The sequence below is a fragment of the Macrosteles quadrilineatus genome, unplaced genomic scaffold (genome assembly GCF_028750875.1).
Source record: "Macrosteles quadrilineatus isolate MER2022 unplaced genomic scaffold, UCM_ALF_1.0 Scaffold_4__1_contigs__length_99947679, whole genome shotgun sequence".
In the NCBI taxonomy this organism is placed as follows: domain Eukaryota; kingdom Metazoa; phylum Arthropoda; class Insecta; order Hemiptera; family Cicadellidae; genus Macrosteles; species Macrosteles quadrilineatus.
In genome coordinates this window covers 99,639,455-99,655,859 of record NW_026542597.1, presented here as the reverse complement: position 1 = coordinate 99,655,859, position 16,405 = coordinate 99,639,455, and the positions used below count along the sequence as shown (strand labels likewise).

The 16,405-nt window shown below is 49.3% G+C and overlaps 1 protein-coding gene across 1 annotated transcript; it reads left to right on the top strand.

Moving 5' to 3' along the window:
- The first annotated feature begins 1,407 nt into the window (after window positions 1–1,407).
- LOC128993192 (KRAB-A domain-containing protein 2-like) lies at window positions 1,408–2,603 on the top strand. The gene is made up of 2 exons (XM_054416952.1): window positions 1,408–1,599; window positions 2,049–2,603. The coding sequence occupies exons 1-2, from the start codon at window positions 1,408–1,410 to the stop codon at window positions 2,601–2,603; spliced, it is 747 nt and encodes a 248-aa protein (XP_054272927.1).
- The last annotated feature ends 13,802 nt before the right edge of the window (window positions 2,604–16,405 follow it).

Sequence of the window (16,405 nt, the reverse complement as noted above, 5' to 3'; positions counted from 1 at the left end):
AGGAAAACCAAAGTGTAACATAGATAAGGACTGACTAAGGGACACAGTACATTGTTCAAGAACAGGGTTTTCTCAATGAGCTGCAAACAAGCCAAATTGTCCTGGCTTTTGTAGCTAGTTGTTTATATAATTTTTTTTAAGATTGTATGATTTTTAAAGAAATTAAATAAATCCCTTAAACTGGTGACAAGTTGAAGGGGAGATACAACTAGCCATAGGTACAACTAGACGTAGGTACAAGTAGGCGTAGGTACAACTAGTCGTAGGTACAAGTAGTCGTAGGTACAAGTAGTCGTAGGTACAACTAGTCGTAGGTACAAATAGACGCAGACGTATGAGGTACAAGTAGACGGTGGCGTACCCGACTAGTTGTACCTCCAGATTTTTAAGAGGTACAACTAGACGTAGAGACAACTAGACGTAGGTACAACTAGACGTCCGCACCATCGTCAAGTTGTACCTACATCTTTGGACGAGGTACAACTAGACGCCTGTCACCAAAATGCAGCAGGTACAACTAGACGCCCGTACAAGTAGACATCGCCCCGTTGCGATTTGGGGGTCGGTGGTCGGTTATGGGGGGGGGGGGTTGTGTGGACGGGAGGGTAGCGGGTCACTATCTTCTACACGCCACACGGACACGACACTACTAAAGACTGGACTCCGCACCAATGCACGCGCAGTGGCAAACTTCTCTACCTATGGATGTAGGCTAGAGCCGCACATATCGATCTAAAATGCTCTTCATATTTAGATTATCGCTTGTCTTTGGGGGACGACCAGAACGATTAATCCTTAGGAAACAATTTTCGATTTTAGATTAATATAGGCCTAGAATTTTTTATTTATAAACCTAGTTCATAATATTATCATTATATTCATATAACATAATAATATTATGTGTATTATTTTACTGACAAGTAATTGTTGTACTGTATAAGTTACAGTGAAATTATCTATATTTGGATTGGATTTTTTTTTGATATTACAATTAACAAATACCCCCACCGCAGCAAACTTGCAGACTATACAACATTTCCATTTACCAGTATTGGATTTTAAATTTAACCTATTTAAATAAAATTCGTTTCAACTACCTATGTTTGCTGCTATATAAGTGTAATATAATGTGTTTGTAGTGAAATATGAATAGCTTAGTATAAAATAAATTAATTTGCCAAGATTGATCAAAACATATCCAAAAACCAGCAAATTACAACAGTATACTAAATTCTTCATAAGAATAATATGGAAACTTTGAATTTTCAATTTATTAAATTTCCTCAGTAACCAATAACCGCACAAAACATAAAACCGTAGATAAAAAGAATTAAATAGTAAAACTGAAAGAGGACTGTTACAAACTAATGCATGTCTTATTTCTGATTTAAGGTGGATCTCATTGACATGCAGTCAGAGCCTGACGGTGAATATAAGTTCATCCTTAATTATCAAGATCATCTCACCAAATTTGTTGTTTTGCGTCCCTTGAAAACGAAAACCGCTGATGAAGTATCCGACGTCCTTCTGGACATATTCTGCTTATTTGGCGCCCCATACATTCTACACAGCGACAATGGGCGGGAATTTTGCAACCGGGTGAGTAAAACAAAACAAAGTGCTAAATAACATCTATGAATAATATCTTGGTCAGCATCGTACGTGTTATTAAATCATCTGAAAAACAAACAAATTATACGTCTTATGATTCAACAGTATAAGTGTCAATATATTATTACTAGTGTTATTAGACGTATAATTTTTTTTCAAATAATACCTTATAAAATAATTAAAACTAGCTTCTTCCCCGTCTGATGACATGGCGTTCCACCTGTTTGGTTCAAAATCGTCGTACTGAAAAAAATAATTTAATTTTTATCATTTCAGGTTTTTAATGTCAAAACAAGTTTCAAAAATCTGTAAATAAAATAAATAAAAGTAATTTGTCATTCCGGCTATCTATTGTGATGGTTTATAATATCATAATATTGTGTTGGCTTCAATCATATAATCAAGGGGGTTTAATTAGAAATGGTTCGGTTTTTCAGGTAATCGAGAACCTAGCCCGTAAATGGAGTGCCATTAAACTAGTACACGGAAAACCAAGACACTCACAGAGCCAAGGGTCTGTCGAACGAGCCAATCAAGACGTAAGGGATAGTCTTGTTGCTTGGATGGCTGACAACAACACCTCTGGCTGGGCAAATGGCCTCAAGATCATACAAAATACTAAGAACAACAGTTACCACAGTGGTATTAAGAGAACCCCGTACGAAGCTATGTTCGGCGCACCTCAGAGAAATGGACTAATAGATTCTCCTTTGACATCAGAAGTCGTGAAGATAATAACAACCGAAGAAGAACTTGAATATGAGCTCTCTAAGCTAGAAAGCAGTTTGATTGAAGTAGAGAACGAAAAGGAAACTCCTATGGATGAAACTACACCAGAAGTCTGGCCAACGATCGTAAACAACAACAAACATAAAGAACAAGAATCTACGTCAATCGAAATAATTTCACAATGTGACAATGATTGCGACAAAGGAAGCAACTGTTTTGAATGTGGGCAGCACATCCATAATGAAGACGTGGATAGGAGTTAGACTTACCTTTGTGCACTCTCTGCTCAAGAAAAGCCGCCATTGATACTACACGGGAAAAGTGTGTAACGTCTCTAACTATCCAGGCAGAAAAAAACAGAAAAAAAACTAACCCCAGTTGCGGTTGGAGACAACGTGTTGGTGAGCATTCCTGACGTCGACCGGGGACGACTAGCTCCTAGAAATGTAATGGCAGTTGTTGTAAATAAGGCCAATGATTACTACACTCTTGGCACAAGGCATGGGGTTCTGGACAAACAGTTTGCGAGAAATCAATTCCAGGTGGCACCAAATAAATTTCTTCGCCCCGAGGATGTACCCGATGACCAAGTTAACGTAAGAAAAGAAGCGATGATGTCATCCGGATCCAAACAAGGTTTCATAAGATGTGGTTGCAAAAAGAACTGTTTGACTAAATCATGTAAATGTATAAAGTTAAACGTGAAATGCAATTCTAAATGCCATGGCAGCACCTCTTGTGCCAATAAGTAAAAAAAACTGTAACAAGTGTAACGTCCGGCCCGAGTGGTGTAAGGGAAAAAAATTAATTAATAACTGCTGGTTGGGAGCTTGACTAAATTTATTTTTATATTAGATCACACACGACAGAAACATCAATTAAATAAATATTTGACAATTGGGGTTCACAACATATCACAAGGGTTACAATTTGGTTACGATTACTAATTTAGATTTACGATCTGGTTATGATAATACAAAATTTACATTATTTAAAATGGCCTAGCGGACGGACGAGCTACTGCGTAATTAACACTTCTACATCTCACGCGCAACTGCTCAAAAACCGACGCAATGCTGAAGGCCTGAGGTGTCTCAGCCAATCAGAGCGTCGGATTTGGTCGAGGCTAGTGCCGTTGACCGTGCTGATGTCGGCAAGACGTACATTGTCCGAGGCTAGATCGCACTATTCCAGCTTCATAACTTTGCTCCCAATTATAATAGAATAATTTGATTTCGGTCTTTGGCTCTCGGAAGAAATCAACGAAGGGCTGGCGATGCTTCCTGATGTTATGGAGTATTGTTTGGCTTATTGTTAATTAGTCACAGCCGCCAAAAAAGCTTGTGATTATTGGTTGTCAATAATCTTATAATAAATACATATTCCAAACTATCCCTCAAATTTGCTGATGGAATATTAATATAATGCAAAGAGGGGCGGGTGTGACACACCCCCCACCTTAAGCCAATGCTGCCCCCAGCATGGGAGTATGACGTTCTTATCTCCTGCAGCACGTTGTTCCATAGTATAGTCGGCTCAAATGTGGAGCCAGTGCGAGCCTTATTAGACCGAAATCAAATCGTGGGGAAAATCGGAGTGGGCGCGCGCCACGTCATCGCTTTTTACAGGGAATATTTAGTGTTATTATATTTCTGTATTATTTTCTTTTTTTTCATTTTTTTTCTTTTATTTAGCTACGAGTACCGGTATGCGCTGCGTAGCTCGTTCCGCCTCGCTATTACACACTCAACTTAATTTCAGTACGGTTCCATTACATTCCTCATATTACACAAATACAATTTCGTTAATTTATTAAATAACAGAGAACATCTCCCATCACTTATTATCAAATTACGCAGTTCCTTAACGACTAAATACAGAACTTAAACTATACAATGCTATGAAACCTTCCTTGAACTTGACTCCACTCGAGTCAAAACATTGCGGACAGACAGCTGTTGCCTCCGTCATCACAACAAGATAAGACAAGGACTGCTGAACCACACCACTTGTTATCTCTAGCGCCCAGCCCGCGCAGGGGGAACGCTTGCTTGAGTTCAACCATTATGTTCTTACAGCTTTTGTCTTTATTTATATTTATTTTCATTTTTTTTATATATTTTATTTATTTATTTTATTCTAATTGCTAACCATTACTTATTCCGATACCCGTGGTGGGACTCAGCAATCATGAAGAACACGCTACGTATCTAAACTTATTCCCTAAACAAAACCCGGCCAATACAGGCTAACAACAACAACAACAAAAAGTTAAATACAGCAAATTTTACATGACACTGCCACTACGGCATTCCGTTACAACATTCTCATTATGGCACGCTTGCTCAATAATCGTTTAACTGCCAGGCACATACCATTATTTGTTTATTTTTTTTTTGTATTAAGCAAAAGGATTATTATTTATGTATTTTTTTTTCCTACCCGCTTAGGGTTGTAATCAATCAAGGTCGTAAGAAGTAAATCACTGGGTTGGAGATTAAGTGTTAATTTTGAACGCTAATCACTCGATATGGTGAAGCCGCACGAGCTTTCACTTGGGGTCGGTCCATTACTCAGTCACCCCTGCAGATAAGAAAGGTAAGTGCCTGGAGTTACCCGTCCCATACTCACTCTAGCTTCGTCAAGTATTACCACTTCCACTTATATTCAGATATATGTTTGACTACCCAACATTAATCTACCGTTATCACTTTCTGTCTGAGAGACTCAATGAACCAATTATTGATAGAACAACAAAAGAACGTTACATCATTATCAGTCCCCTACCATGGTCTCCCAAAAACTTGAACCATAACAATACATACATAATATAAATCACCCTACCATGGTTTCAAAGAAAAAAAAAGACTTATTACATAACATTACATACATAATATAAATCACCCTACCATGGTCTCAAAGAAAGAAAACGAATTAGGGCGCCCTGTATTTCCCTAGGTAAATCCTTACATACAAAAGAAAAGAAATTCTTATAATTTAATTCTCTTTCAACAAAGAGTCACTGACCCTCCTTAGAGCGGTCTGTCCCGTTGTCGCGGCTTTAACTCCTCGGTACGGTCGCACTCGACGCACTTCCGCGTTGTCCATTTCGTCTTGACCGAACCGACGCGCACGTAAAAGAACGTAAGTCCGAATAATCACGGCATCCTTTGCAGTGATTAGGCTGTAGTCTTACCGGTGATTGAGGTACTTACAGTCACCTCTGGGGCTGCAGTCCCCTCGTCCGAGTCAATAGTTTGAGTAGCTACTCCAGTCTCCACATCAGTCTCGAGATCTCTCAGGCCAGCAAACGTCAGTGGCGCTCTGGTCACGGTCACAGTCCCCCTCACTCGTCTGCTTGGCAGGGAACGCCTGAGCCAGGCGGCAACCACGCTCCAGTTCCTGAAAAACACACACAGCAGTACAAGGCTCACCACAATAGTTATCACAAGTGTTGCTCCTAACACATTCCTCTGCATTGCGTCCCTATATTCGTGGTGGGACCGTAGCCGTACGAGGGCACTCTCCAATGGGTACTCTCGCACGTCAACGGGGCCCAGCTCATCGTCAAGCCCTTTCAAAACTTCCAAGGCAACATTCACATCCTTATCTATCAGTGTGGTCTCTACCGGAGAGAACATGGAATCTAAGTCAGGGATTATGAGCTTACTGTTCTGCATCACGCGGCCGCTGCTGCCGTGTACGCGGGCAGGCAGCCTGAATTCATCGCTTATAACATCGCACTTGTACACCTCACTGATAACTCCTTCGCCTAGCAGGATTTTGGTGGTCACATTCACGCGTCCCGCACCTTCATAACAGTTCAGAGTTACCTTGTAGGGCTCTGAAGCACTGTACACCCAGTGGTTGGGAGTTCTCAGAAACACCGGGGAGTGTAGGCCGGTTATCAACCTTCTTTCGCATCGAGGGGATAACTTTCCAATAAATAAATCTGATACACAACTCGGCCGTTTGGCCACACTTTTAATAATTTCCTCTAGCGGGCACACAGAGAGTGGCCCACTAAGACATTCACGGTCGAATTTGGAATTTGTGTACAATGTGTAGTAAAGTCGGTCTTTGCTCACGAGCAGTTTTTGGTTCTCTATATTCCATTGCGCCCATTTTTGGAGGGTTTGATTATACACCGGATAACTGTAAGATTCGTATACCTGGAACAATCTGTCGTCTCGTTTTAAAGGGAGCTGAAGAACAACCCTAAGGGTTTGCTCTGAAACATAACTGTGGGCCGTCGTGACCGAATAATACTCGTGAATGCTTTCTAAATCCAAATTTGAATGTAATTTATATGGAGGGGGTACAACCTTTTCTACTTCTCGCAAAATTGTAAGAAACTCCGTCGGGGAGAGTAAGTCACTGCTCACTTTACCTTCACCTAATTTCTCTATTGCCCTATGAAATTGAGTTACTTTACGAATGGCTTCAGATACCGTGCTCTTGGTTTCCGAGATTGCAGAACTTAGTTTTAGGTAACTAAGCAAATCTGTAATTTGGTGTTGGACTGCCCGATCTTTGTGGAAAAGCCTACTGATTGTTGAATGCATCAAAGCATGGTAAGTCTTTATGGATGATATTACACTATTGAGAGTCTTTGAATGGTTTACAATTTCAGATTGCAAATTATTTATAACAGTTACTTGCTCTCGGTCGTTGTGAACAATGGTAGCCGTGGTATTGAACAAATATGCAGCTTCACCATTAATCATTTCTAGGTCAGAGCTGTCCATGGTTCCAAAAAGATATTTTAAAACGTGGCCACCTGCGTCCACAAGGCCACGCTTAGCTCGCCACTTGGGGAGCAGTGTCAGCAATACATCTATCTGTGCTGTATATTCCTGAACGTTTTGTTGCAAGATTTTGAATTCATACCTGAAACCGTTCTCCAATTGTGGGAGTTGTGAGTGAATACTTACGTTATCGTGTAGTAGTTGAGTATAGAACTCATCCAGATACAGTTTTACCTTTACTATCAGTTTGTTGAGATCGTCACCTTGCGTCCGCATGTCGGTAACATTATACTTTAATGCCACCCTCCAATGGCTGTCAGTGAGCAGAACCTCCTGTCCTCCTTCGAAAACGACGCCCTGATGGAAGCAGTGTACTGCCCCGAATGTTAGCAAAATGTACCCTATAACAGATTTTCCACTAGGTTAACAAGGTCCTTGTATTGCCTTACACATTTATTCCGGACCCCTACCTCCCCATGCTTCCCTAATAGCCCCCCCTTCCTCCCTTTTTTTTTGTTGTTGTTTACTGAGTGTAATCAGCAAGGTACGCGGGCTTCTTTCGCAGCCTCTTATTCTCACCTAGGCCTGTCGAAGGCGCTGTCGCCGGCTCTCGTTCTTCGTCGCGACTTTCCTCTTCCATACTTAAACCTTCCGCCTCTAGTTCCACGATCGAATCCTCCTGCGTCTGAGGGGCCGCTGGGGCGCGCCTCAAGTAGGGCTTTATTCGGTTAACGTGTACTGTCACCTCTCGCCGCCGGATTTTCAATATCACATTCAGCGGGGACAGGACCCTCAGAATTTTATAGGGCCCTTTCCACAATTTAGCGAGCTTCTTCACCCTGTGGCGTCTTAAGCTCGGGACATGTAACCACACCAGCTGACCTTCCCGGTACTCTACCTCTTTCGATTTCCGATTATAGCTACGCTCGTATCTCTCGCGGGCTGTGGCCTTCCGTTGTGACCTAACCTAACCTAACCTAACCTGGCCTGACCTGACCTGACCTGACCTAACCTGACCTGACCTGACCTAACCTGACCTGACCTTACCTGACCTGACCCGACTCAACCCGACCTAACAAAACCCGACCCGACCCGAACTGACCTGACCTTAAACGACACAACGTGACCAACTCAACCCGACCTAACCAAACCCGACCCGACCGGACCCGACCAAACCTGACCCGACCGGACCCATACCGACCCTACCCGACTCGGCCAAGCCTGACCCGACCTGACCTAACCCGACCTGACCTGACCTGACCTGACCCGACCTAACCAAACCCGACCCGACCTCACCTGACCTGACCCGACACAACCTGACCTGACCCGACTTAACCCGACCTAACCAAACCCGACCCGACCTGACCTGATCCGACCCTACCCGACTAACCCGACCTTACCCGACCCGGACTGACCTGACCCGACCTGACCTGACACTACCCGACCCTACCTGACTCGATCCGACCGAACCCCTACCGACCCTACCCGACTAGATCCGACCTGACCCGACCCAACCCAACCTGACCCGACTCAACCCGACCTAACCAAACTCGACCCGACCCGAACTGACCTGACCTGACCCTACCCGAACCGACCTAACCCGACCCGACCTAACCTGACCTGACCCGACACAACCTGACCTGACCCGACTTAACCCGACCTAACCAAACCCGTACCTACCTGACCCGATCCGACCAGACCTTACCCGACCCGACCTCAACCGACCTGACTGACCCGACCCGACCCGACCGACCCGACGTAACCCGACCTGACTCGACTTAACCCGACCTAACCAAACCCGACCCGACCTAACCTGATCCGACCCTACCCGACTAACCCGACCTTACCCGACCCGGACTGACCTGACCCGACCTGACCTGACACTACCCGACCCTACCTGACTCGATCCGACCGAACCCCTACCGACCCTACCCGACTAGATCCGACCTGACCCGACCCAACCAAACCTGACCCGACTCAACCCGACCTAACCAAACTCGACCCGACCCGAACTGACCTGACCTGACCCTACCCGAACCGACCTAACCCGACCCGACCTAACCTGACCTGACCCGACACAACCTGACCTGACCCGACTTAACCCGACCTAACCAAACCCGTACCTACCTGACCCGATCCGACCAGACCTTACCCGACCCGACCTCAACCGACCTGACTGACCCGACCCGACCCGACCGACCCGACGTAACCCGACCTGACTCGACTTAACCCGACCTAACCAAACCCGACCCGACCTAACCTGATCCGACCCTACCCGACTAACCCGACCTTACCCGACCCGGACTGACCTGACCCGACCTGACCTGACACTACCCGACCCTACCTGACTCGATCCGACCGAACCCCTACCGACCCTACCCGACTAGATCCGACCTGACCCGACCCAACCAAACCTGACCCGACTCAACCCGACCTAACCAAACTCGACCCGACCCGAACTGACCTGACCTGACCCTACCCGAACCGACCTAACCCGACCCGACCTCACCTGACCTGACCCGACACAACCTGACCTGACCCGACTTAACCCGACCTAACCAAACCCGTACCTACCTGACCCGACCCGACCAGACCTTACCCGACCCGACCTCAACCGACCTGACTGACCCGTCCCGACCCGACCGACCCGACGTAACCCGACCTGACTCGACTTAACCCGACCTAACCAAACCCAACCCGACCTGACCTGATCCGACCCTACCCGACTAACCCGACCTTACCCGACCCGGACTGACCTGACCCGACCTCACCCGACCTGACCTTACCTGACCCGACTTTACCCGACCTAACCAAACCCGACCCGACCCACCCTCACTCCACCCGACCTGACCTAACTCCACCTAACATAACCCTACCAGACCTTACCTAACCCGATCTAACCTGTCCCGACCTGACCTGGCCCGACCCTACCCAACCCGATCCGACCCGTCCCGATATAACCCGACCTGACCCAACCCGGACTGGCCCGACCCGACCGAACCTCTAACGACCCTGATCGACTCGACCCAACCCAACCCGACCCTACCCGACTAGATCCGACTTGACCCGACCCAACCCGACCTGACCCGACTCAACCCGACATAACCAAACTCGACCCGACCCGAACTGACCTGACCTGACCCTACCCGAACCGACCTAACCCGACCCGACCGGACCTTGACTGACCTGACCCGACCTCACCCGACCTGACCTTACCTGACCCGACTGGACCCGACCATACCTGACCTGACCCGACTTTACCCGACCTAACCAAACCCGACCCGACCCACCCTCACTCCACCCGACCTGACCTAACTCCACCTGACATAACCCTACCTGACCTGACCTAACCCGATCTAACCTGTCCCGACCTGACCTGGCCCGACCCTACCCAACCCGACCCGACCCGTCCCGATATAACCCGACCTGACCCAACCCGGACTGACCCGACCCGACCGAACCTCTAACGACCCTGATCGACTCGACCCAACCCAACCCGACCTGACCCGACTCAAACCGACCTAACCAATCCCGACCCGACCTGATCCGACTTAACCCGACCTAACCAAACCCAACCCGACCTGACCTGACCCGACCCTACACGACCCAACCCGACCCGTACTGATCCAACCTTACCCGACCCGGAGTGACCTGACCACACCTGACCTGACCCTACCCAACCCGGTCTGACCCGACTCTACACGACCCGACCCGACCTGATCCAACCTGACCCGACCTGACCTGACCCTACCCGACCTGACCTGACCCGACCCGACCGGACCCCTACCGACCCAACCCGACTCAACCGGACCCGACCTGACCTGACCCGACCTGACCTGACCTGACCCGACCTGACCTAACCCGACCCAACCAAACCTGACCCGAATCAACCCGACCCGACCTGACCTGACCTGACCCGACATAACCTGACCTTACCCGACTTAACCTAAACTAACCAAACCTGACCCGACCTGACCTGACCCTACCCGACCTGACCTGACCCGACCCGACCGGACCCCTACCAACCCTACCCGACTCGGCCCGACCTGACCCGACCCAATTAAACCTGACCGACTCAACCCGACCCGACCAGACCTGACCCGACCTGACCTGACCTGACCCGACCTGACCTGACCCGACCCAACCAAATCTGACCCGAATCAACCCGACCCGACCTGACCTGACCCGACACAACCTGACCTTACCCGACTTAACCTAAACTAACCAAACCTGAACCTACCTGACCCGACCCAACCCGGACTGACCCGACGAGACCGGACTGACCCTACCCGAACGACCTGACCCGACCCGACCGGACCCCTACCGACCCTACCCGACTCGACCCGACCTGACCCGAACCAACCTGACCTGACCCGACTCAACCCGACCTAACCAAACCCGACCCAACCCGAAAAGACCTGACCTGACCCGACACAACCTGACCTGACCCTACCAGAACCGACCAAACCCGACCCGACCGGACCCGACCACACCTGACCCGACCCGACCGGACCCATACCGACCCTACCCGACTCGGCCCAACCTGACCCGACCCAACCAAACCTGACCCGACTCAACCCGACCTAAAAAACCCGACCCGACCTGACCTGACCTGAACCGACCTGACCTGAACCGACCCAACAAAACCTGACCCGAATCAACCCGACCTAACCAAACCCGACCCGACCTGACCTGACCTAACCCTACACGACCAAACCCAACCCGACCTGATCCAACCTGACCCGACCCGGAGTGACCTGACCAGACGTGACTGACCCTACCGGACCCGACCTGACCCGACCCGACCGGACCCCTATCGACCCTACCCGACTCGACCCGACCTGACCCGAACCAACCTGACCTGACCCGACTCAATCCGACCTAACCAAACCCGACCCGACCCGAACTGACCTGACCTGACCCGACACAACCTGACCTGACCCTACCAGAACCGACCAAACCCGACCCGACCGGACCTAACCTAACCTGATCCTAAATTTAAACCCGACCTATATCAACCCGACCTAACCAAACCCGACCCGACCCAAACTGACCTGACCTGACCCGACACAACCTGACCTGACCCTAAACGAACCGACCTAACTTTCCTGACCTGACCTGACACGACTCAACCCGACCGCCCTGACCTGACCCGACTCAACCCGACCTAACAAAACCTGACCCGACCCGAACTGACCTGACCTGAAACGACACAACCTGACCCGACTCAACCCGACCTAACCAAACCCGACCCGACCGGACCCGACCAAACCTGACCCGACCGGACCCATACCGACCCTACCCGACTCGGCCCAACCTGACCCGACCCAACCAAACCTGACCCAACACAACCTGACCTGACCCGACTTAACCCGACCTAACCAAACCCGTACCTACCTGACCCGACCCGACCAGACCTTACCCGACCCGACCAGACCTTACCCGACCCGACCTCAACCGACCTGACTGACCCGACCCGACCCGACCGACCCGACGTAACCCGACCTGACTCGACTTAACCTGACCTAACCAAACCCGACCCGACCTGACCTGATCCGACCCTACCCGACTAACCCGACCTTACCCGACCCGGACTGACCTGACCCGACCTGACCTGACACTACCCGACCCTACCTGACTCGATCCGACCGAACCCCTACCGACCCTACCCGACTAGATCCGACCTGACCTGACTCAACCCGACCTAACCAAACTCGACCGACCCACAATGACCTGACCTGACCCTACCCGAACCAACCTAACCCGACCCGACCGGACCCGGACTGACCTGACCCGACCTCACCCGACCTGACCTTACCTGACCCGACTGGACCCGACCATACCTGACCTGACCCGACTTTACCCGACCTAACCAAACCCGACCCGACCCACCCTCACTCCACCCGACCTGACCTAACTCCACCTGACATAACCCTACCTGACCTGACCTAACCCGATCTAACCTGTCCCGACCTGACCTGGCCCGACCATACCCAACCCGACCCGACCCGTCCCGATATAACCCGACCTGACCCAACCCGGACTGACCCGACCCAACCGAACCTCTAACGACCCTGATCGACTCGACCCAACCCAACCCGACCTGACCCGGCTCAAACCGACCTAACCAATCCCGACCCGACCTGATCCGACTTAACCCGACCTAACCAATCCCGACCCGACCTGATCCGACTTAACCCGACCTAACCAAACCCAACCCGACCTGACCTGACCCTACCCTACCCGACCCGACCTCATCCAACCTTACCCGACCCGGAGTGACCTGACCACACCTGACCTGACCCTACCCGACCCGGTCTGACCCGACTCTACACGACCTGACCCGACCTGACCTGACCCTACCCGACCTGACCTGACCCGACCCGACCGGACCCCTACCGACCCTACCCGACTCGGCCCGACCTGACCCGACCCAACCAAACCTGACCCGACCCTACACGACCCGACCCGACCCGACCTGATCCAACCTTACCCGACCCAGAGTGACCTGACCACACCTGACCTGACCCTAACCGACCCGGTCTGACCCGACTCTACACGACCCGACCCGACCTGATCCAACCTGACCCGACCTGACCTGACCCTACCCGACCTGACCTGACCCGACCCGACCGGACCCCTACCGACCCTACCCGACTCGGCCCGACCTGACCCGACCCAATCAAACCTGACCCGACTCAACCCGACCTGACCTGACCCGACCTTACCTGACCTGACCCGACCTGACCTGACCCGACCCAACCAAACCTGACCCGAATCAACCCGACCCGACCTGACTGGACCTGACCCGACACAACCTGACCTTACCCGACTTAACCTGACCTAACCAAACCCGAACCTACCTGACCCGACCCGACCAGACCTTAACCGACCCGACCTCAACCGACCTGACTGACCCGACCCAACCCGGACTGACCCGATGAGACCGGACTGACCCTACCCGACCCGACCTGACCCGACCCGACCGGACCCCTACCGACCCTACCCGACTCGACCCGACCCGAACCAACCTGACCTGACCCGACTCAACCCGACCTAACCAAACCCGACCAAACCCGAACTGACCTGACCTGACCCGACACAACCTGACCTGACCCTACCAGAACCGACCAAACCCGACCCGACCGGACCCGACCACACCTGACCCGACCCGACCGGACCCATACCGACCCTACCCAACTCGGCCCAACCTGACCAGACCCAACCAAACCTGACCCGACTCAACCCGACCTAAAAAACCCGACCCGACCTGACCTGACCCGACCTGACCTGACCTGAACCGACCTGACCTGAACCGACCCAACCAAACCTGACCCGAATCAACCCGACCTAACCAAACCCGACCCGACCTGACCTGACCTGACCCGACACAACCTGACCTGAGCCGACTTAACCCGACCTAACCAAACCCGAACCTACCTGACCCGACCCGACCAGACCTTACCCGACCCGACCTCAACCGACCTGATTGACCCGACCCGACCCGACCGACCCGACGTAACCCGACCTGACTCGACTTAACCCGACCTAACCAAACCCGACCCGACCTGACCTGACCCGACCCTACCCGACCTTACCCAACCCGACCCGACCTGACCCGATCTGACCTCACCTCACCTCACCTAACCCTACCTAAACCGACCTGACCTCACCTCACCCGACCTGACCTGACCCGACCCGATCCAAACTAAACCATTCCGACCTGACCTTACATGACCCAATCTAACCTATCTAACCTCGGATACCCACTAACTTGGTAATAAGAAATTTAATTTTATTTCTACTTTTAACCTAACCAATCGATTTTATTACATTAAGGGCCGCTTTCCACAAATCAAGTTTAACTCTGATCGCGGTTTAAACTCTAGTTTAACCTCAGATCCACTTTCCCCAAAATAATTTCTCCGTTTAAACTAGGTTTAAGTTAACCCTAGGGGTGAGGCTGGTTTAACTGGCGATCTATGGGTTAAACCAGAAGAGAAGAATAATAGCTTGATTTTGATTGGCTCTTGGCTGACTGGTTACGTTCGGCAGACGGCAATGACAAATATCCTTGTTTGACAAACATAACCTAAAATAAACTGAACTGGAAATAAATTAAGAAATAGCAAACCAGAACCTATGTAGACAATTAATTCATGACTATTTCAAATTTAAAAGATATAAGGCTACAGATATACAGTAATGGTTTTAAGGTTTTTAAATGCGTAGAGTAGGCCTAAATTATTATATTTTCGGTAGGTAGTATCGTAGTTGTGTACAATCGATAGGTTACCTTGTCCACAGCAACGCAACAGTGGTTGGAAAGTTTGCTCATAAGAAGCCTTTTGGTTAGATTTTATTTTAACACGGAGTCCTACATTACACAAAAGTAAATATTAGTTAACATTCGAGCCTAACCACTAGCCTATTGTGTAAATTAACAACTCCTGTAGTAGGCCTGAAATTAAAATTTAATTTAGAAACATTGATCGAACGTGTCTAATGCTGAGTAGCCTAGGCCTGCCATTTACAAAAGGATAGGCTCTAGTTTTTAATCCACAAACATTAATTTTGCGTCTTTCCCAACATTTTATTTTCCCATTTAATTTTATAAATTAGCATCAGTACAATTTATCAGCCTGCAAATAAAAATGTTTCTTTTTAATGTCAACAATTAATTGGAGACAATGTCACGAAACTTAATACAAATAACCAAAACACGAGAAAATTAATGACAGATATGTCGTAGTGGGGAGTTAAACAGATAATATTGCAGACAAAATTGCATAACAGTGTTGCCAACATTGTTGCTTGCAAAGAAAACCTAGGTTAAACTAAACTGCCATGACAAAATAGTGGGGAAAGCCATCCTAAGTTTAACCCGCCGATTAAAGTTAACCGAGATTAAGTTAAACTTGATTTGGGGAAAGCGGCCCTAAGAGTTCAAATATGTTATTTTCTGCAAGAAAAGAAGAAGACATTAAGTTTAGAATAGTAAAAAGGGTTTGGCATACATTAGCAATATTTTATATCTATATATTTCAACAGAGCAGCAACTTAAAAAAGTGCGTTTTTCAATGGTGAGTGTACGGGCTGCGTCGGTTACTGCCAGTAGATGGTGGGGGGAGCGAGACCGCAAACACCGCCCGCAGTGCTACTGAGAGCGCAATCCAGTAGTTCTTTACATCGTTGGCCGCGGCCTGGTACAATTGGCAACGTCGCAAGTGGTGTTGTTTGGTGACAGACGTCCCGCTACGGGGTGGGGCACACGGAAGATTTCTCAGGTGCCGTTTGACGTCACTAACTGCTGATGT